The 24,773-nt window shown below is 32.4% G+C and overlaps 1 protein-coding gene across 1 annotated transcript; it reads left to right on the forward strand.

The window, feature by feature from the left end:
• Nucleotides 1-475: 475 nt before the first annotated feature.
• On the forward strand, nucleotides 476-18,388 carry LOC119834642 (juvenile hormone acid O-methyltransferase-like). Its single transcript, XM_038359062.1, has 5 exons — nucleotides 476-623; nucleotides 13,817-14,417; nucleotides 14,971-15,142; nucleotides 15,403-15,511; nucleotides 15,923-18,388. Exons 2-5 carry the CDS (start codon nucleotides 14,062-14,064, stop codon nucleotides 16,099-16,101), a joined length of 816 nt encoding a protein of 271 aa, XP_038214990.1. The 5' UTR covers nucleotides 476-623; nucleotides 13,817-14,061; the 3' UTR covers nucleotides 16,102-18,388.
• The last annotated feature ends 6,385 nt before the right edge of the window (nucleotides 18,389-24,773 follow it).

The raw sequence follows: 24,773 nt of genomic DNA on the forward strand, positions 1-24,773 counted from the left end.
ATATCTTCTATAAGTATAACTTAAGTAGCACATGAAGATATTTCAAATTATATTCGGTTAAACGCTTGTCAAATATGAGTTAAGAAAAAAAATTTGATAAAGAGTTATTTTTTTTGATAAAGCTATTCGGATAGGTGCAATTGCATATCTGATATTGAGACTGAAATATAAACGCCTTCAATATAAAAATATGGAAAATAAATTCAATTGTACTTAATGTGACAATATACTTTGTATACAATTTATTATGTAACTGATGTATATAACAGAATTCAAAATATTATCAGAAATTCAAGGACAAATACTGCAATCACAATAATGTTTTTAACACACATAACTGATTGAATTGTTTTTTTGTTACGCATGCGCCTGCGCAATATAGTGTTAGTTACAATTTTACTACATCTACGTAAATACTCGATGTCGCGGATTGAATCGGTTATGGTATATACGTAATTATTACATTTGCGTAGGTATAAAGTATATAACAAGCCTCTAGTCTTGCTATATACGCTACTATCGCGATTAGGTGCGTTTCATTTTCATCTATTCTTCGATTCGGTGTGCCAGTGTGGTGGGATTTTGTTTACCTTACTAGAAGTTTCAATTGGACTAACGCACATGTGAGTTTTTTACGATCTATCAAGTGATATGTAATTAATTTTGTTATTTTATGCAACTTACATTATTGTACAGTTAGTTATTGTGTTATAAACCTTTCTGTTATAAATGTTTCATGTTTACTCTACTATTGCAACGATAATATTTTTGAATTCGAATGTTTGACGGTATGTTTACAGTATTTCAAAACAATAATCTTATATAGTACAGATAAATTAAGGGATGGAATGAAATTTTTAGAAATGCCGATTATTCGATTCGATATTTTTACAATCGTTCTGATGTTTTTATCTTATTGGGCTATGACCCAACCTCAACGTGATAAAAAATAATGACACAAACAGGAAGTATGTTAAACTCCCAGACAATCTTGATCTTGTTTTATTGTTTACTAAAAATAATTAATATTTTTTTGTAAACAAATATGGATATTAGTAAATACAATTGCTTATCTCTTTTAATTATACAACAATTTTATTTTATTTATTAACTATTTAACAAAAATTGTACAAATAAAGAAACTTAAACAATAACATGGTGTTAAAGGTTAAACATGTTTTAATTTAATTCATCATATTGATTGACCAATTGTAACTTCATCATCTTTACATTCAATACAATAAAAATTATTACTTTTAATAATTCGATATCTTTTGTTATTGAAAATTTTGATGTTAACAAAACGCATAATATTATTTATTTTGAATTAAATTTTAACCATAACTTATTAAGTTAATATGTAACAATATACGGCCAATATTGCCTTTTATATCAAGGACTATTTCATAACCGGCATAACACGCCTTATTGTATCGAAGCTGACACAATTCCTTTATAACAATTATAATCTATAAACATTATTGAATTATTAAATGTATAAGCATGAAATAATTATCAATTAATAAGCTAAACAAGAGCAATAGTTCAAAATAATTAGGTCAGCAAGACCAATGACGTCACGTGTACTGCCTCTAATACTGACCTAGGTTTCGTGCAAAATCTAAGAATAGATTACGTAAGATTGCATTATGTAATAACACGTGAATTGAAATGAGTCGACGCAGCAGGTATGGACTATGGAGTAAAGGAAAACTTTGATCACGTTTTCTTAGTTAGCCAATACTTGTGCATTTAATGAATGTTTGAAACTGTTTTCTTAGCAAGGTTAAATGGATTGCGGATTTTGTTTGATAAGAAAATTTTATAGAGTTCAGTTTTGAGACGCAGATCGATAACATTATATGTTCACCTGTACCGACCGTGTAGGAATGAACAAGTACTACAATTACTATGTGTCTTATTTGTTACTTGTACTGTAATTGTTGTTTACTTGAGAAGCGATTGAAAACAATTGCTTAAGTGTGTATAAACTTATACTTTCAGAATCAGATCGCATTTATTATTAACAATTTCACTTAAAATAATTGCTACTATCGTGTACATTCACCACCGAAAATTTTTTAACGTATCCTCGTTTTATTACATAACGAATTTCCAACACATATCGTAACATGAGTTAAACATATAACGAAGCGAATAAGTTCATAACGCAGCACGACGAGAATGAAGAGGGCTGTAAAATACACGAGCGTAAGTCAACGTTAAGAAAGCAAGTTACATAAAAGAAGCAGCGTTTCTCATTCTCGGATTGTTACCGCTAGTGTAGGCGATACATAACTTTAACTTCCGAAGCACACGCTCTGAAATATTTATTCCTGAAACGTAAAGATCGGGCGGGGTGGTGGGCGGAGGGGGGCGGTTTATCCCGCGGTTTCCTTCCTACCGTGTTTTACTTCGAGAATGGGAAGTCGCCGCCGCCGGGTCGATATCGGCAAAGATAAGTCGTATCACAGAAATTCTACTTATGTGCCTTGATACGATCGAACGGTGATTGTTTGTTTAAACATATACTGCGGTTATATCTCGAAGTGGACGATTTCTCACTCACTGTCGTATATTCATAGAATGTTAATTACGTTCTATTGCTGTTTATTATAAATACTATTTTAATTATCTTAGGGTTTATTGTCTCAGCCTGAGTCTTAAATATATAACTTCTCATGACATGCTTCAACTTTACATATTTCGCTTCTCTAATTATCTATCTAGATTGTAGAGAATTTTATAATTTCTTCATTGGAATAAAATTGTGTAGACATTATCCAAGATCGTTTAATTATTGATTTTCATTTATACAATACACTGTTCGTTAAAATAAATAAAAATAGAATTCTATCAGGGCTCACGAAATCTTTAAATTTTAAATTCAACTCCAAACTCCAATTTTAAAATATTCCATTTTTTTTTTATGAAATGCACTGCTACCTAAACCTATACTGAAATTTGTGTGTTGCTTGACGCAATAATAATATATTTGTCGAAAAATCCAAACCTGTCTTTGAACTCTATGAAAGTAAAAGTAATTCTATGTACTAAACATCAACTGAAAAGCAATTCTTGACATTATATATCTGTGGTGTTGGCAATAATCTGTGGCGGTTCTCCGACCTCCAGGGGGGGATTCCTCCCCGTTCGATTGTCTGCGGAGGCTGCCCCGCCGGTGCCATCTGATGTGCCGAGAGCACTCCAGATCTGCATAGATCGTTGCCTTCGTTTTTTCCCTATCGAAAAATCAATACTTACTGTTATATATATAAATGAAAAGAGACACTCTTTATTGTTATCGAGAGCTAATTGTGACATACCTTTGTGCCTCGGGCGCTTTGCGATGTCAACCTTCTCCATTCTACATACTTGTGTTTCTTGTACTTTCTTTGTATTCGTGCTGATTCACGCAATTATGTGTGCCATACCAATTAATATAATTAGGTATAATCATTTACATAAAGTGGGATTTTTCTAATTGTAGGTAATGTCTAAACAACCGAATATAAATAAATAGTCCATTCAAACGGTACAGAACTACGGTACATAATGTGAAATGTCTCATCTCAAAACCGTATCGGGCTTTCCGCCACTACCTTCCTCAAAGGGAAAGAGGCTCAAACACTGAGCAATAAAGCCTTCGGATCGAGCAAAACAAATACAACGCACATTCCAATGCTAGATATCATTCGCTCCGCCTACACAGTCGGCATTACGACTGTAAGCGCTCCCATTGGTCGCCGCGAAGCCTTCTCCATTTCGAATTGGTTATTTTTTCTACAATTGAAATTGGAACTGTACGTTTGTTCTGTGCGATTGTTGTACGCATGCGTCGCCAGTAGGCGGCTACGTCACGTAGACGTATCTACGTTCGGCTCTACGAATGTTTTATTGGATTGCTTTCTCCGTTCCCATTCGCACTTGGTATTCGAATGTCTATTTGTGGCTCTTTTATTTCGACTGCGCAGTCGTGACATCGTATAAGATGTTTTTATAGAATATCTATAAAATCTTGTTTACTTTACCATCGTATGTCGGACTGAAGATACAGCAGTATTTCTTTATAGTTATTTATTGACACTTATATATCTAGATTATGATATAGACCTAACGAATTATTTATTAGTAATACTCTTACGTATATTCACTTGCATTAAACACAAATTTTAAAGTCTCAGTTAGATAGGCTTTCTTAAGTAGCGCTTTTAGGTAGTAGTTTGTACGAATTATATTGAAGTTATGTAAACGTCACCGCCCTACCTAATTATAAATAATGTTTCAAGATTCCTGTTTGCAATAAACTTCATATTTGCAACCAAAGCAACAATTCGATACGTCTCATACAACTTCATAATAGATGTGCAATCGTTGGCTTGCATCTGCAATAACACACAGGCATCCATAGTAGGCTCTGTCCGGAACAATTTCATTTGCGACTGGGCGAGGATAGCGTTGTAATTACAACAACAATCGATAGAGGCGCCACCGTCTGCCGCACGTTTAATCTCGCCAGAATCAAAGGACCGTCGCCTCACACCCACCTCTGCACACTGAAAACCTCTCGTCGAATACCACAGTACATTACACGCTGTAACCGATCCATTGCTCTCTATACTGGACTCACTGGAAACACGCTATAACAACGCGTAATGTAATAAACACAAACTCGTCCAATTGTTTGAAACTGATCGAGTGGTAAATACTGTCTCCAAGCCTATATCTGCAGCGGTATGTTTAGGCGTCCTCAGAGCAGATAGTTGCATTTCAGTCTGCTTATGTATAACTATTCACGGAGTTTTATTAAAGCTTAACATTGTTTGCTTCTAGTTAGAGGTTTTATACGTCCGTCGTTTATGCAAATATTGTAGACAGCTAGCTTTTTAACAAAGCAATCATTTTATCAATGTTGATACTAATTACATAACATACAACTTTATTTCGGAATGTATTCCACATTCCGAAATAAAGTCAAAAATATAGCCAAAGCCTCATTGTATATCAGAGCTTAAAGTTCCCAGAACCCAGAAGCACCACTGTGTCGAATTAATAAAAACCGTAATTTCTCAAACTAAACAAAAAGTGTTAGAGTTCGAACTCAAAAACTTTTTTATTCGATAAAAATTCTTATAGAAGCATTTCTTAATCGTCATAGCACAGCTGTAACATTTAGCACCGGTAATAAATATGTAATAAAAAAAGGATCAACAAAACTAAATCAAACTGCACTACCACATTTTAATCCAAGTATCAATATCAAAGCATAAACGAACTTAATCGTTTTACAAGTGCCTTATTCCGAATTTCGATGTTAAACGCATTCCATACAAATTCCCTTGAAAATTAATCGCACAGGCTTGCGCATGTAATAATGAGTGATTTGAAGCCATAATTACTGTTGCCGCATACAATCGAGTGTTCAAATTAAACCATCAATATCGATTATAATCATTATTTCGTTGTTATGGTTTACAAATTATTGTACATGAATCAATACAAATATTGAAAAGTAATAGTCACTGTATATTATTTTTAAGTTTTAACGCTCTAGTGATCATATTGCTTAAATAGAGTTAATAGAGTGAAGCATATATAATACGAAACAAAAGACAATTCAGAAGTTTTAATGAGAAACTCCCAAAAAATTACTACGATAGTAGATAGCAGATTCATTAAAAACAACTCCGTTCTACGAGTTTTCACTTGAGAAATATAATATTTTTTAATCTGGGATGCCAACATTGTCGAGTCCTAGAGATGCTTCTTATAGAATAGGAAGCGAGTGTAGGTAATGGCGCAAAATAGTGACGCAGTATTATTGCAGTGGGTGGTGGGGACCCCCACTCCTGGCTTCCCTCCCATTCCCACCCAAGAGCGACTGAAAAGGTCCACGAGAAAAATAAGATCCGTGCTCCGTCCTGCTTATTCTTACGAACGCTTTTTGTATACTTATTCTTTTGATATAACGTTTGTGTGTGTAAGTAAATAACATTTCGAGCGAATAGCAATGAGAGCTTTCAATGTTGTTGTAACCGAATATTAATTTCGAAACTTCTTTTTTTCATTTAAACTTTTTATGATCTTTTTCGTTCCTTTTCCCTGATGCTTTTACAAGTCTATTTTTTTTTAATTCTACGCAGATGTAGATAGCTAGAATAGTCAATGTTCGTTTCTGTTAAGATTCACAAGCCGTATAGTTTTACATCTATCTATTGTATAATTAGCAAACATAACAAGAACACAATTTTAATTATATATACCCATTTATAATTATATATATTCACAATTATAGGCTAGATGAAAAACATTCTTAATTTTTGTACTAGTTTACTATCGAATTTATTTATGAATTTAGCCCACATTTGTTCGCTCTTAAAAGAAGGTTCCGGCCACAATCCTCCATAGTGGCCAAGTGGGGGTTGAAAAATGTATCGTGTCGTGGAACTTTTGATTCTTGAACATGGTTCCTCACTATAGTTTTATTGACCGTATCGCAAAGTGGTACTGTGGATATAACATTAAATAACGATTAAATATTTCATTTTATCACTATCCAAATATCACCAACATGGCATTATCATATGAGACTTCGTACAAGAGATAAATATAAAAAGGGTGTTAGTTTAAATTTTGTATAACGCCATCTGGTTAAATGTTAGCGTACCATAACAATAACAATAATGTACCAGCAACACTGAACCAATTGTATTCCTGTGCGTGCTGGTTTAATGTTTTTAATATTCCAAAGATGGCAGAGCTGTATATAAAAAGCAGCAGTTGAAAAATGATTTCACAGACCGGAATCAGTTAGCATTGCAATTAAAGCTATTGAAGGAAATAACATATATATTTGATAATAAAATATTTATTCAACCTGTATATTGCATGCATATATGCATATCAACCACATTTATATTTAAATCAAATCCATAATTCTATAAATTAATTGCCATGTTAAAATAATAAATGGTGACATTATGGACTGATATTATCATTGATAACCATCTATGCGATGACTAATACATAACCTGCCTTAAGGTCTGAGACGTTGCGTTATTAGTAAGAGACCAATTTTGGCCAACGATGCCTAAACAATTTATTTCATTTCGTTATTCTTTCTCTCCTTAACCACTTGCATAAGAGTGACAAGGAGCGATGTATAAATGTAAAATTTTGGTAGTAATGTCCTAGGGGCAACGTACTCACTAACTGGTTGGGAGAGGACGAAAGTACAATTTTTTGCAATAATTTAAGTGAAAGATTGTTGAGTCTCTTGTATCATAACAACAGAAACCTATATCACACTCAGATAAAACTATCGCTGAAATTACTCATCTAAAGGATGCGTATGCAACACATAATACATTATTTTAATGAATAATCCTAAGATAAACAATCCGCTTCAAGCATGCCTTTAGAAAGAGTCCCATAAGTTCATATCACGATTACGAAATGCTTAGTAATATAAAGTAAAGGCAAGGTCGGTAGCTTTCTCCATTTCTCCATTTAAATGCGTAATGTTATTACACAGTGATATGCCTCTACCTCATAGGTCTTGGTGGCCGGTTCATTGAATTATTTCTAACTTTCACTCCACGATTTCATCATCGTTAAAAAACTAGACGATAGTTACACACTTTATCTCATCGGTTCCGTATATTTTTGAAAAACAAAAAATAATAGAATTAGCAAAAAAAAGAAAATAAGTTTATATTTCAACTATACAATAAACATGTACATACAAAAAAGATGGCACATATAGAAGTCCTTCTAATTGTGCATTGACATAATATTATCATAACAATTTATTGTGTAAAAATAAAACAGATTTAGTAAATTTTTAAAACTTGGGACTGCCAAATATATATAGAAAATAAATGAACGATCTAGATACAGGTTTATTTGAATTGTCGATATAACCATACTTTAACTTAAGATGTAGGCAATATTCTATAGCTGAACCCTAAATCACAACATGACCTGGCACGATATCAACATAAACCAGATTAGAATAGTTACTAACAAACAAATTTCGTTAATCATTGACATTTTAGAATCAAAAGTAATGTAATTTTGAATAACTTTGAATTTTTCTTCTAAGTTTCTAAGTTTGTATTATACTTTTGTTACAAATATAAAATACTAGAATATATATTTATGCGCGGTAACTTTTTCACATAATAATTGCACATTTTTGTCGGCAAAAGAGTATGGAAAGCATGTGGTGTAAAATTTCCCAGGAACAAGTCCTTTCTACAAGTTAACCCTGGGCGTTTGAACCCACGTGGGGTGACATTGCGGCGAACTGCAATGTACAGTGAATCTACAACAGCTGTGAGGATTTGGTACTTTATGGAAAAAAATGCGACGCAAATAAAAAGTGTGTGTTATCAAAACATAAGTGAACCATACATGTTAATAAATATAGACATCATGAAACTAACTGTAAGACAGATAAGGATTTGTGTTTCCCTCTAGCTCTAATGACTAGGTAAACAGATAGGATAAAAAAGGTTTTTGTAATGCCATACAACCAAACTTACGCACATTAAGCATTTTCTCTCTCTCTTATATCACCAATATTTTAGTATAAGTATTTATAAAAACTTTAACGTTACTCTCGTACTCAATGGAGGTATGTCATTTGGTAGCAGCAAGCTGGATAAAGAAATGTTAATAAACTAAATTTTTAATAATATTTTTTCTACAAAATTGTAGTCAAATATCAATACTTTTCAATCGTAGTCGGATGTACAGTGCACTTGCAGTATAGCAAATGATGCACCAACTCGAATTTTTTGCCGGTCTTAAAGATCGTCCTTGAATTTCAAGTTTAGATTACGGCGTGCACAGTGCCAAAATGCGCTTGTTTTGTACGTGTTACACATACATTTATTATAAATATGCTTTTCGAGTTAGTTCATTTTGTAGTAGCTAAGCAATTCTTAAAACAGTTTTAGAATATTGCTGGTACAATTATTATTTTAATAATAATTCATGATACTAACTCATATCAATAATATGAACGAGTGTTTAAATTAATCAATCTAATAAGAAGACTAATAATATATCAATTCAATCAATTTAACGAACAATCTTAATAAAAAAATACTATGTATAATGGAGTTTGTGTAGAAATGAAGTACAAAACACAAATATCCACTATAGTTTATTCACTACTAAAGATTTGAACACTTTTACAATGATTACATTCATATATTGCGAAATCTTTAGTCTATTACAATAAGTTAACAAAGAACCTCAACGAAACTCTTAACGAACTCTTAACGACTCTTCGACTTCATAACGACTATCTTACAAAAACGCGGCCGATGACAAATTTAATGCTGCCGCGCTCCCATTGGCCGAGCGCGGACCAACGCGGCCATCGTATAGAATTATGGTCGCGTTAACCTCACTTTGAAATTTACCGCCGCTCGGGTGCGTTCCGTTACATATGTAGAAATAGGCTCCCATGATAATCATTTAAACAAGTTTTTGTCATAAATTACTAACTGCAAATAAAGCTTCGATTGCTCACAACCCATTCAATAAAAGAACAATGCGAGAGTCCGTTATCCTCCGTCGTCTAATGTGAGCCAGTCTTGTTTTCAACACAAATTTTATTACACTAGGTCAAGATTCCTAAGCCAGCTGAGTAGATTCCGGCGACGCAAATAAAGGCGATAAAAACGCTAACATAAGCCTGGGGCAATGCACTTTTTCGTGAACGGTCAAAGAATATCGAGTGAGCCGGTCGTGGCCCGGTCCAATACTCAAAGACTTGAGCTGCATGACAATTTCATTTATCATTTGAAATGATTATAGCACTTAACACAAAACAATAAAGCCCAATGTTACCAAACGGAACAGCGCACATCCATCCTTATATGCATCACCAAATCATACTAAATGCATTTATATCTACAAAGTAATTTCTACCGTATGCTTGAATCATTAGAAATAAATTTGAATGGCCCGAACAACTACTGCCAAAAAACTACCAAATAATTGCAAACTTAGGAACATGCGAATTAAGAGCTAAGCCTTTAGTAATAAGATAAATATTCTAATGACAGAGTCCACAAAACACAGTCACTGCATACGCATTGAAATGCATATGAGATGTAGGCACACAAAATTTAACTTAACTAAGGTCATGATATAAATTGTACACTTGTAAATTCAGTTTGTAAGCGTATGGTATAAAAACTATTTGAATTTTAGTTTCAGCTTGATTCAGAAATCTTTAGTGTATCCTATAGATATGGCTGTAATAAGAATATTATAATCTAAATTATCAATTAATCAATTACGCAAGTAAAATGAGTTTGTTAATTACTATCTATCGATACATTTATAAGTGGATAAAAATGCGTCATTACGTCTGAAAATTTTTCACTGATTTTCTATCCACTAAAATGTAATATATTATTCTTAACCTATAATAACAAAAGTAATAAAAAAGTATTATCTTTAAAAAAACGAACATAAAGACCAAAAATAGTTACTATTTCCTTTGTTACAATGTACTTCAATAAAAATAGACAAGATGAAGGACAATGATTTGTATAAAAGTACAATAGAACATTCACGCGTACGAAACTACTATCGATTCGAACATAGATAATTCTCTATTTGCGGATATGTCGTAAGAAATATTCTGACAATAAACAGGAAGAATTATGTAATATACAGTCATATTATACTATACTTTAGATATACTTTAGCCCGCAGCTGCTATCGCGAAGTTTCCATGTAAAGAGTAGCCTATGTGCTAAATTTGTAAAATTCTCTGTTAAATATGCTTCCATCTAAACTCTAAATAAACTTTCGGGTTTATAACTAAATGTAGTGGAAACAATGAATAAGTTATAATATAGACTACATTATGTTATATGCAATAGTAAAACGTCACCACATTTAGCATGCAACAAAATAACATATTGTACAATTTTTCAATGCGTAATAAGACAGATTAGATCTACAACACTATGAATTAAATATAGTTGGTACTCGAAAGCTAATCTGTAGTCCTTTGAAATACTCATCATCAATGTTATGCAGATCATTTGTATTTAATCTGTATATGTAATAGAAAAATCTTAACACATACTTTGGGTAAAAGATAACTGATATAAATATAATTATGTGAACTTATTTATTATGAAGCAACATTTCCTGTCTGGTGTTTAAATATTTGTTACAAATAATAAAACGATAACAAACAACTTGATCTTTCCACATGTTTAAAAATGCTATAGGAAATAGATTTGTAATAGACCTGTTCCTTATTGTGTACATTTTCTACAGTATAAAAATAATGCTTCACCAGGATGCATGAGGAAGAGTTTGAGTTTAGGAGTGGAAAATTAACAGATACAAACAACTCTGAGGCTTTCTACTCTAATTTTATCTTACTTAGATGGATGCTATAATTAATTGGGAAATGTTCTAGACCTAAAAAGGCATTTGATACCGTCTCAATTCCTATTCTCTTAGACAAGTTGGAAAATTCAGGAGTGAGGTGAATTCATCTTGACTAGTTACGTTATAAAATTGAAGTTTTTCGTTTTGAACGTAATTAAAGTTGGGAAGAACATTTCTTGAATAGAGTACCCCAGGGAAGTACAATAGGACCTATACTTTTCTTGTTTATGTAAACGAATTGTACCTATAAACTTTAAGGAAATCATGATAAAATGTTTACCCATGACGAAGTTTTAAACTAAAAATATACCAAATCATTAAAAGACGGTACGGTTGCAAGATAACCTCTGAAGTCGCAATTGCGTTAAAACTAATAAATAATAACCTCTTCCTTGGCAAAATTCTGCACCAATATTACCTGCTATAGGCCGCGAAAAATGGATAATGAGTGTGAGATGTGCCGACCCCAAATAAATGGGACAAATAAAAATGTATTAAACGATAGAATCCACATACCCAATTTACAGCATCTGTAAAATTAACAAAACATCCGTTGTACCTGCACCGAGGTCTTATAATCAATTTCCTTCGAAACAGTTTAAATCTTTGGCTTAATATCTTAAATAAATAACAAAAAGTAACTACATACTTTAAAACAAAGTCACTTTCCGCCGTCTATGTGTCCATATGTTTAGATCTTTAAAATTACGCAATAGTTTTTGTTGGGTTTTTTTTATAACAGATAGAGTGATTCAAGACGAAAATCTATATTTACAAAACGTACATAATTTCACCCGTGCGAAGCCAGGGCGGGTCGCTAGTTACCAAATAAATTTAACAATGTAAGGTGTTCGACCTTTGCTCCTATCTCAAGTTATAAGTACTTAAATGTTTTTCTCTGTATCAAACACTCACACCTACACATAAAATCACACATGTCCATACTCTCTAGATTACTCCGCTTAAAATAATAATATTCGTTTTCTTTTTTGTTTTTTCTCTAATTATCGTTTTTCATTTATAAATATAGACATATTATAAGCTGATTAGCTGAGAAATTTCGTGGATAAGCCTTTAAAGTAGTGTAATAATAGGTACCTAGAATGAACTTAGGCTCCTAAAAATCAGTTCGTAACTATATCAGGAGCCTGCTTATTGACCAAGGCTGAAGAGCTCAGGCGATGATGTCTATGTTATTTTTAATGGTGTAAATATAAATTGTTTATTATAATTATATTAAACAACGCCTTTTCAGGATCGGTTGCACAGATATTATATAATATAACAAATACAAATACAATATTTTCCATATTCATTCCCTTAAGTATAAGAAGGTAATAGTTGTTCAGGCAACTTGCGAGGTAAATTCTTTAACATCAACTCTCTTTACACAAAGTTCAATGTCCCATAAAAACATGAATCTAGATGCACTCCAATTTCGTAACCAACAGATTTGATGTTGTTCACCTTATAACGGTCCACCGTAATTGCCTAATGCTTTCGTATATTTAGTATATAAATATACAAACTTAGAGTATTATATATTATATAGAGTATATAAATATCAATTATCCTACTATTTCTTGTCCTCAAAATCAAACAATATTTCATAGTAATACAAATTTATTAAAGAAATAACCGTATCTTCTAAAATTACCAATATAAGTTAACATTTTTGCCTCGTATTGGTAAATTCAAAATTTCAAACGTAATATATGTTTTTTGAACTATCTTAGTAAAGTATTACTAAGTGTGTAACATACGTTTGTAGCGATATGTGCTACGACTACGAGAGCAGTGTCACCGTAGTAACGCGTAGAGTTCGCCAAACATAGTGCAAGTTGTTCATTTACAATTTATCGTACTTCATAATTAGACATAATTGACTAAAGTTGTAGGTCCACGTTCCATGTTTTTTGTCGATTTGATTAATACATACGCTTAATATAATTAACATAAAACAAGATTACACTAGCAAGATTTTATCGCTTAAGCGAAACATACATTGCATCGGTGGCAATGACAATTTTCTTTTTGATTCTGCTATTTTTAAACAATTGGAATATTTTTAATAAAAATACTTTATAAATAGAAAACTTGATACCGGTGGATATTGAAATATGAGCAAAATGCTTACTTTAAAATTCTGAAATTAATGGATAAGGTCAATTTATTTAACAGTAGGCTGCATGAGGCCATTATGGCCTTATTAACTATGTAATATTTTTGTAACTTTGATGTATTTTAACAACTTTCAAAAATATATTTGTTAAAATAACAATAAATATCAATTAGTTTCACTTCAACTAATGTTTGTCACCTCGCATATAAATCGTTCATTAGCTGAACTATAACCATTATAAACATTACACTTTCATTCCAGATGTCCCAGAAAAATATACCCAGATAAGACCTCTATTTAGGGCCAGTATTGCCACAATAGTCGATGATGTCGTGCGTCGGTATAACATATAAATACATACGGAGAGCGCTCCTGACGAGACTGCCCGCCGAAACCGCGTCGAGTACGGCAACCTGACGCACGCGCACCCGGAAAGTACATACAACAATTTAAATTGTCCAAAAACAAATTATAACATCCACCGATCTTATACAACACGTCCAATCATGAATGATGCAGAGTTATATCAGAAAAGCAACACCCTACAAAAAAGGGACGCTTTCGAGTGTCTGGAGGAGTATGCACAGAAAATCAAGTGGAAGAAGGATGCGTCTATCATAGACATTGGCTGCGGGGATGGAAGCGTCACAACTGGCGTGCTAAAGAACTTCTTGCCTCGTTGCAAGAAGGTGGTAGGCTGTGACATAAGCGAGAAAATGGTACAGTTCGCAAATAGGAAATACTCTTCACATAACGTCAGTTTCACAGTGATTGATATTAAGGGTGACTTGCCGGACCAGATGCGGGGCGAGTTTCACCACGCTTTTTCCTTTTATACACTACATTGGATAAAACAACAAGAGTAAGTCATATTTTTAGTATCCGTTTTAACTCCTATACATCCTGATAATTGTCGAAATTATTCTGTCAACGTGCTTTATCTTATTATCATTTAAAAACGTGTTTTTGTTTATTAAATTAAAATCAATTTTATATGAGTTTTCAACTTTACGTCAAACAATATATTTTCATACAAATTTAATTGAAATATTTTCGATATCATTATTAGGATTGAGCATTTATTTTTTCTATTTGCGTTGATAAACCAACAATTAATAGTATAAATATTAAATAACTAAAGAATTCCCTTCGAGTTTAAAGATTAACGCGCAGTTTTGTACCTAATAGGTATTTATTACATGAATATATTTATCTATAAATCAGTTACAATGTGTTGAACATTATTCTAATAGAAGTACAATAAATGAATAAGTAGGCACGTGGCATTTTGATGACACGCACGTTAATAAGTGATAACATTAAACATACAATTTTTGTAATATAGCACTGAGAAAAATGTACGAATTTATATTGAATGAAAGGACTGACTAATTTACGAGTTTTCCTTTTTTAAGGATCGCATTTACAAATATTTATAATCTCCTGGATGATGGAGGTGACTGCTTATTGATTTTTCTTGGGCACATGCCGCTGTTCGACGTGTACAGAATCCTTGCGCGCACCAATAGATGGAGCTATTGGCTAAAGGACGTTGATAAATTCGTATCTCCGTACCATGACTGCCAGGTAACATAATAATATGATAATACTAATAAAAATTTATTTTAAAAATATTTAAAGCAAAATAAGGTATTTATACAAAATTGTTATGACATTAAAACCCACTTTAGTTTTAAATCGGATTTATAACAAAAACCATATAAGTACGAATTAAGACCTACTCGTAATGCTTCTGTGCATTTTTTTATCAATGTGAAATGTATTTAGATTAATATTTGTATACTTTTTTGTATATAAAAAAACTTGAAATTTAATTTTCTATCCAGGACCCTGAAAAAGAAATAAGAAGGATGATGTGCAAGATCGGTTTTGTTAACGTGGAAGTTCAATATAAACCAAAGTCATTTGTATACGACAGTTTGGAAGCTGTAAAAAGTGAGTACCTAATGTTAAAGACTAACTTAAAAGTAAGTAAAATAAACATAAGCGAACACATATTTATAAATAAAAACCTCTGCAAAATAGTGCAGAAAATATGAATTAACACATGCTATATTTTGTGTTATTTCTTTTTAAATAGCTGGCAACCGAGCTAATGGTTCGCCTGATGGTAAGCGATCATCACCTCAGTTATTGCGTAGCCCACTCTATACGGATGAGGGATGGGCAACGGAATGACGACGCAAATAAAGGAATGATCTGGGTAGGGCGATGGAAAGGAAGGAATTTATACCCAAAGAACCATATTAATTAAATAACAATTCGTTAAAATAATAATTACTCCAAAATGTGAGGAGTAAAAGCAGCTATTGTAAGTTTTATTTTTCTTTACTTATTATTTCACAGAAGCTGTAAAAGCCGTAAATCCATTCAAAATACCTGAAGAATTACATGAAGAGTTTTTGGAAGATTATATAGGCATTGTACGAGATATGCAACTCATAGATAAAGTTAACAACAACTTCGAAAATTCCATTTCAATTAGGGCAAACTATAATCTCATTGTTGCATATGGGAAAAAGTAAATAATTAAATTCATATAGTTTTTTAAGTAGATAGACATATACTAGTCCATAAAAAGGTGAGGTTCTTTGCAACGATTATGGTTATTTATTTAGATATTTAAGTAATTTATTAATTTGTTTTAAATATAATAAGCGATGAATTGATGTTTATTTAAAACTGTAGATTAGGTGTGTACGTGAAATGTAATTTATTTTTTAGTTTAAAAGGTGATTGGTAGACTAAGTATCTATTAAAATATATTATTATATTATTATTATATTGGTTACAAAACTTTAGTCTTAAGAAAAATTGGTACAAACCGAAATATCGGCAAATTATATTTTGTTAAATGAAATCATTAAAACTTGATAAATAGCGATATTGTATTTCGCTGGTATAATAAACTCAAATATTTATTATAACTAACGATACCAAATAAAAAAGAGTTCGATAAAACTTTAAAGTAAAATTTTTAGCTGTAGGTACATTATTTTTTACATTAATATATTATATTGCCTCCCACCGCACTAATATTAGGTTATTTTATGTGATGAGTAAATTGACGTTAAAAAGTGATTAAAATATCATAGCTTATACGAGTTTTATCTGTCAACAAATGCTTTGTCATTTTTATTCCAACTTATGAACATACAAGTAATTTACGTCTATAAAGAAATGTCTATGTACTTATTTTTTTGTTAAGGATATAAATACTGTTTAGAATTTATTATTGGACAGTTTTAATGTCCATTACAATGCTATATGAATTGTTGATGAATGATTTGTCATTTGAGATATTTGTCTATATGTATTGAATATTGATCGACTTTAGTATTTACAATAAATAAGTTTGTTTCATTTCTAATTTAATTAAATACTGCCTAGTTTCTCTGTGCATACTAGTACTTATAGAGTGTGTATACGATAAATAATCAAACGATAAATTTTGATCAAAACTATGTTTACATTCGATAAAGAAAACGAGATTTAATTGAGATGATCAATGCCAATAATTTATTTGGAACAATAAACTTCTATATTAAACTACGCAAATAGCAAGTATTTAATCAGGCGCATTAAAATTGTATTATTGCGTATATATAAATAAGTTTTTATGGTGGCTATGTTGCAATTATCAATGTATAATTTTTACCTTACTAAAATTAAGCCACACAATCCGGGTTGATAAAAATTAATTAAAAACGAAAATTCACACATACCTACACACTTTTTAAACCTTCCCCGGCGTGAAATAGTAGCATGATAATGTGTTTCATTCGGTGAGTGGGGTAACTGGAGGCCCATATCCTTTTCCTTACCCTTCCCAGTCCTTTCTATTATACCTCTGGTCAATCATTTGCGAGGACTGCAATCGACCTTGCGCCTCTCCATATGTTCATGGGCAGTGCTGCCGCTTGCCATCAGGTGACCCACCAGCTCCATCGCTGACTATAACGTATAAAAACAGACTTCATTCAAAAATTACTTTGCGTCATTTCTTGCTCCAATAAAAAAAAAAACTACGCTATTCGTAGCAATCAGTAGTATTATTACCATGTACCTTCGATTAAGATATTGCGCATTATTGCTAAATTGAACCAACAGGCGCTGAAAATTTTACATAAAATACGTAAAATAAAACATTAATTAAAGAAAAGTTCAAATAATATAGATATTAATTATATTGCCTTATACTTACCCTTCCCAGTTCAATATTTTATTCCCGCTTCCAACTATTCCTTAATTCTTAAATATATCATTAAACGACCAACCAGCTCGAAAACCTACTCTTCCCAATATAAACCCAAATCCTTATTTCTGCTCAATTATGGAATTCTAAAGCAAAAGTGGTTTTATATTCATCCAATAATTAGAAACAATTATATTACCTTATTTAAAAGTACCGGCATGTAAAATAAAAAGTTCCAAGTTTGAAATATAGCTTTAGATTCAGAAAAAGTCATAAGTATTATAAAGTAGTTGTAACATTTTACCAGTAATAAATCGCTATTTTATATTCTTATTTACCCATTATATCTACCCATCAATCGTCAAGATATTTGCAAAGAGATAATAATGTACGCAATATTGAATAATATATTGTGTAAATATCTTGAAACTAAGATTATATCTATTGGTATTCATATATTTGTTATTCATATAAAAAGGTTTCCGTAAAAGTATCTACATCTACTGACTCTTTGTTTATGAAGTGATAAGAGGTCAAGAACATCCTTGACATATAAGTATAATGTTTACTCTAAGATGGATATAAGATTACAGGTATAAAATTTGTTATAGTTTGGTTCCATGTCGTTTGATTTGTTTCTATTATATCATAAATGCCCGACATCATTGACTTACGGGTTTTTTTTTATGAATGCTCAGAATACGTTAGGCTAATTTATCAAACTAGGATTGCAAGCTAATATTTGGTATGTAGTGTAGTCCTGGCTTGCTGATATAAAATGGCACATGGTAGACCTTACACCAGACTAGTTTATTTTCAGTTAATAAAGACCAAACGTCCATAATATGCATCAGGAAAAAAAAGCTTAAACGACCGAAAGTAAGCTTTTAATGATCTTATCTTATACTCAATCATTAAGAGTAAAAGATCATTTGAATGTAATAGTAACTAGTAATATGCGACAATGATTTTCATAGAAAATTTAAATCGCTATTATATTTTCCACTATTTTTTATTTATTTATAATACTTTTTTTTTTCAAAACAGAAAGTAAAGTTTATACAAAATAAAGGCACAATGATATTTTTTACAAAAGGCGGCCTTATTGCTAGACAGCAATCTCTGCCAGGCAACCTGGCACTATTTGTTTCCACAAGGTGGAACCACCCCTTAAATTTAACCGTTCGTGATTTTTAAATTAACTTTAAATTTGAGAACAAGACACAGTTTCAAAAATAAACAAAACGTTCCCGTAACCTGGTTCCCTCACTACCCTATTGAACACTACCTTTCATGGCTACATCAAGCTAGTACACAAGCCAGGATAGTTTAATCAATGGTGGCGTAGGCTAATAAGCCTGTATAACTTAATTTTTTTAAAAACTAAACTAGCTCACTAGTTTAAAAATTAAGCAATTTAGGTATTTCTACACAAAGCTAGAAGTACTAAGCTACTTCTAACACTAGGTTACTATGAGACGGATACTTTTTCAGTGATACTCTTTATACTCTACTAGCTGCGCCCCGCGGTTTCACCCGCGTAAGTCCGTATCCCGTAGGAATATCAAGCATCTTTCCAATTTTCAACAATATTATATACAGATACAGTTGGGTGTGGTTCCTCTAAGAATTACTATTATATATAGTATTATGTTATCTGTAGTTGTACTATCGATATCGATAATGCGATTTCCAACTCTAATGCCATGCTTGTCATTGGCACTACTAATCAAAACATAATCTCAGCTGTGATCATTTGGAAATTTTCAAACAAGATTTCTAACATTTCCCCTCTATTGATTGTATGCTCGATGTTAAATCCATATACATGAAGGCAAGATTGTATCTAAAATAGATCTCTTCGATAGATGCTCATCCAAGTGAGTACCAGTCGCATGAGTTACCCACGCCATTGACACTGATCTTCTGTGGGATCCTGTGGGAATATTGAGCCCTCCCGATGGGAGGATGCAGCAGCAGCATATAAATTGGGGCACGCCAGGTTCAACGGAATATCAACAAGCTCTCAACTGGTATGAAGGTCTGTGTTACGTCACAATCGCGGACGCCCTTAAATTCCAAGTATCCGTGCTGTAATTACTTCAAATATATGATGACAGGCTCAGTGAGCAGTCAGCGGAATGGTTGATTAAATTGATAGCGTTTTATCGTATACGTACGACGTATGCTTCGACTTAGCATGCAATACATAATGTACACTTATAACTTATATAATTATTAAATAGGACTACAAAGGAATGAAATGAATGACGATGAGACCAACAATAACCAACAATTTACAGTTCGCAGATCTTCATTACCACTTAGTTACAGACCACAGACAGTACAAAAATAAGTTATTCATTTTAAATGACTTTCAAAATAAAAAATACTAAATTTGCGACAATCCTAGACTCCTTGATGTAGCCCTATTTCAAAATCCGATCTTAGCGTACGTCTACTAACTTCAAAGTAACCTCTAAACAAAATTTTCCTAAGTTCAGCTGTTTTTGAGATTTCGCTTTGAGTAAGTGAGTGACCTTTTGCTTTTAGATAAAGACTATTACATTTTAAATTTGTAGAGTTTTTAAGTTTTAAATATTATAAAGTAGTTGCAACATCAATAAACCGATTCAAGTAGTACTTAAATTATAATATATTTTGACAATTTTTAGTCACTCATTTTATAATGTGTTTTTGTTGTAGGGCCAAAACCCTGTTCTGCCTTACTCTTCTCATCTAAGGGTATGATAAAAAGATGTTGACCGATTCTCAGACCTACCCAATATGCATACAAAATTTCATTAGAATCGGACCAGCCGTTTCAGCGCAGTATGATAACAAACATTGTGTTCACGAGAATTTTATACATATACTAGCTGCACCCGGCAAACGCTGTTCTGCCTTACTCTGATCATTTAGAGGTATGAAAAATAGATGTTAGCCGATTCTCAAACATACCCGATACGCAGACAAAATTTCTTAAGAATCGGTCAAGCCGTTTCAGAGGAGTATGGCAACGAAAACTGTGACACGAGAATTTTATATATTAGAAATATTATATGTTTAAACTTTATTACTACATCACATAGTCGCAAATTGCAGTCGTAAAATTAAATACACCTAACGCGGTTTCTCATCCATATTTCATAAGTAAACATACCTAAGCAGACAGTAATGATAGGAAGAAATAAACAGACAACACGATACAATATAGTTAAATAAAACGTTTTCAAATTCGTTCAAATACGGGAACACAAAATATTTATTAAATGATCGTGTTGCAAATGATGCCCATAGACTTTTCAATGCTTCTAGTAAACATTATAAACGTCAGGTTACGCGTGGGTTTTTTAACTCCATGTTTTTTTGTGTGTTGCACTACGCAAGGCATAATGAGAGTTGTCATTTATCTATAACCAAGAGTGTGTAAACTCAACTGTTTATTTATTCAAACCGATTATGAATGCAAGTAAGCCTAACGTGATAAGGTATAATCTCTTTAATTTATATACTTGCTTTACATATTATGTCGGTAGAAAACTCGCTTTAGTAAAATCACCCCAGGAATGTGACAATTTTGCCCATGTTTCGACATTTTTCTCAAAAAAGGCATTTTTGAACATAGCTGAATTTCAGTGACCTTATAGAAGCCAAATTGTTCCTTATTCCATATTAAAATAAATCAGAAATATTTAAAAAGTTCTCTATAAGAAGTAATTTTTTTTATATTATATGTTTATAATTATATCTATTCTGATTGCCTGATATATTTGCTTTTTATTATTTAGAGGAAGTCTTTTTCAATTTCCTATATGGGGTGTTTGTCCAAAAGGTTCATAACTATATTTGATTGTAAAGCTTTTTGGCACTAGCGATATCTAAAAAAAGCATTTTTCCTACTGCTGATATCAGGATCTCTTCATAACCAATCATGGACGTCGTCACCTCACGTTCGTTTTTACCGCACGGTCATCTAGCTCAATATCACAATGTACCAAATTCATTTATTTTGGAAATACATCAACATGAAATGATTGTACATCTACATCTACACTAAATTGTAATGAGGAAAGATTTCTATTTTGATATGTAACCAACGAATACATACATTGCAAAAACTTTGAAGAATTTAAAATAAAAAAAAAGTAAAATTTTTTACTGTTGGAAAGCGACTATAAAAGTCTTACCTAAATTATAACAAAGCAACCAACTTGGTGAAATATTGACATTGAAAGTGATCATTTAGCGTGCGTTGCAAACACCATTAATCACATTTATTTATTTTTGTATGTGGTAGTCGAGCATGCTTCGGCACGAATTGGGCCAGCACCGGGGAAGTACCACACCCCCACAGAAGACCGGCGTGAAATAGCATTCTGCTGTGTTTCGTTCGGTGAGTGGGGGAGCCGGAGGCCCATATCATTTGCCTTACCCTTCCCAATCCTTTCCTTTATTCCTCTCTACAATCATTTCTTAAAACCCTTCCCAATTTAAAGTCGGCAATCCATTTTTGTTTTGGCAATATTTTTTGTTTGGATGGTTGTCCGTCAATCACGCTAAAACTACTGAACGGATTTCGATGAACTTTGGTATACCCAAAGTCATAGTCAGCTCATACCCAGACAGGGTTTGAGCTGACTCGATAGGATACTTTTTATCCCGATTAAATGCTCCCTTGATATAAAACAGGAATCTTTATATCCGAGCGGAGCCGGGACGAGCGTCTAGTGATGTATAAAATAATATTGTCTATATTTACAATGCTTATTTACTTAGTTAGTCACACATATCTACATTTTATCACAGATAACATAATACTATATTTTATTCTGAATTTTAAACAACTAAAAACACATTTTAATGATAGAATCAAGTAAAACGTCTCACTTTATCTTATACAGAGTATTCGTAAGGAAATTATTTAATCCTAATTAGGTTACTTAGGTAAACTCTTAAATTGTTATATTGTCACTGATTCTTGATAAGTGTACTAATTTGGAATCAAGCACTGAACCGATTTGAGTGAAATTCGGTATAAATTGTGACTTGAAAAAGGACAAAGGACAAACGACAAAGTCCTTTAATCCCTTTAAATGTCCATTAATAAAAATGTCTGGAGTTTTTAATCCCAAGGAAAACGGCGTAAATGACTATTTTTTTTCCTTAACTATCTACGCGGGCGAAGCCGTGGGCAGGAAGCAAGTTTTTAATTAGTGAAATAAATATACTTATATATCAATCTGCATCGTGTATTTATATATACCGTCACCAATGCTCATGGATGACATCACCACTGCACGAAACGGTGAAGGATAACATCGTGAGGAAACCGGCATGTCTGAGAATTAAAAATTCGACGGGATGTGACATCTGCCAACCCGCACTTGGCCAGCGTGGTGGCTCATGGCCTGAACCCTCATAGGAGGCCTGTGTCTCAGCAATGGGAACTTATATGTGCTGATGATGACGATCGTGTATTTTTATTTTACAACATTTCAACGCTATAAACTAAAATATAATAAGCAAAACTTATTTATCGTGAAATGAAAAGATGCAATTTGAATCTCTCATTTTTTGCGTACGAAAATCAACAATAGCATACGATAAAGAATTCATGGCCTCTCATTTGATTTCATTATGCATCATATTCAAGTTTGGAAGAGTGATGCATAATTGAGCCTTTTCCCGATTTTTGATTCTCACAATTGACCCTGACGATATCGATACAGTAGGTACATAGTGCAATTTGAAGAGATTTTAGTCGGTTCGATTGCCGGGTGTGTAAGTAGATGCCATCCTTTTAGGTTGTATAAGGCGATGGTATTTCTAATAACTTTTTATTTATATCTAAAAGTTCTCGGTAAAATTAGATGTTATTATAGTTCACAGAAATAATTTATACAAACTGGCTTATCAAACTACGGTACTGAAAAAAGATAGAGAGACAGGCAAACAGACATAGATACATAGCCTATGCTACTTTTTATGTTGACCATGCCATTGAAGCCGTAAGTTGAAGACAGTTATAAAACGAGTACCCACGTATGCATTTAATATGCAAATAACGATAATAAAACGAACATAGAGGTTAAATTAAGTTACGGTATCCAGAAAACAAGAAAGCGTGTTTCTAAATACAATTACCGTAGCATAAATAATTCTTGGTAGGCTTTACTGTCCTTTCTTATCGTTGTGGTTAAGATTCCATATTATGTGAAAGAATGATTTTTATATCAACATTGTAAATATAATGTGTAAATACACGCACTAAAAATTGTAAACCAGTGTCTATGATATCAATATAAGTATTAAATTGAGAATATATGCGTAATACTATTGGTATCTGAAACATTTAAGTTTTGAGTTATACCTCAGAATATAAAATATGAAATAGAAGCACGCTACTGTGTTTCATACGATAAGTAGGGGTACCGCTGATATATTTCCTTTTCTTCAAGCTTCCCAGTCCGTTCCATCTTTCTAGTAGTTAGTCCTTCCCTTATCTCTTACCCCTTAAAAACTGGCAGCGCATTCGTGAAGACACTAGCTCTGTAATGTTCTTGGACGGTGGTGACTGGTGATCGCTTACTATCAGGCGGACCACAAAAAAAAACAAAAGGTAGATGGAGCGCGTAATGCCATGTAATCAGGGCAAATCATGTGTAATATAATACTAAGTTCATGAATTACAGTCTATGTGGCGAGCAGGCGAACAGCGGAGACTTAATAAATAATAAGAATAATAATAAAAAATCTTTATTTATCCATACCTTACATTGACATTGCATATATGTGGCTTGAATTCTTGAACAAAGGAACTTAAAACTATTACTTAGTAATCGGGTTTTATTTCTAGCCTTTCGGTACGGAAGCACAGAACAACAGGTAAGTACAAACGGAACTCTTAAACACAGTTGACCTAATAACTGCAGTTTTACAAGAATTTTACCAATGAAAAAGACAAATTTGTTATCTTATCTTATATCTTTAAACGAGCAA

This window comes from Zerene cesonia, chromosome 19 (assembly GCF_012273895.1).
Source record: "Zerene cesonia ecotype Mississippi chromosome 19, Zerene_cesonia_1.1, whole genome shotgun sequence".
Lineage (NCBI taxonomy): Eukaryota > Metazoa > Arthropoda > Insecta > Lepidoptera > Pieridae > Zerene > Zerene cesonia.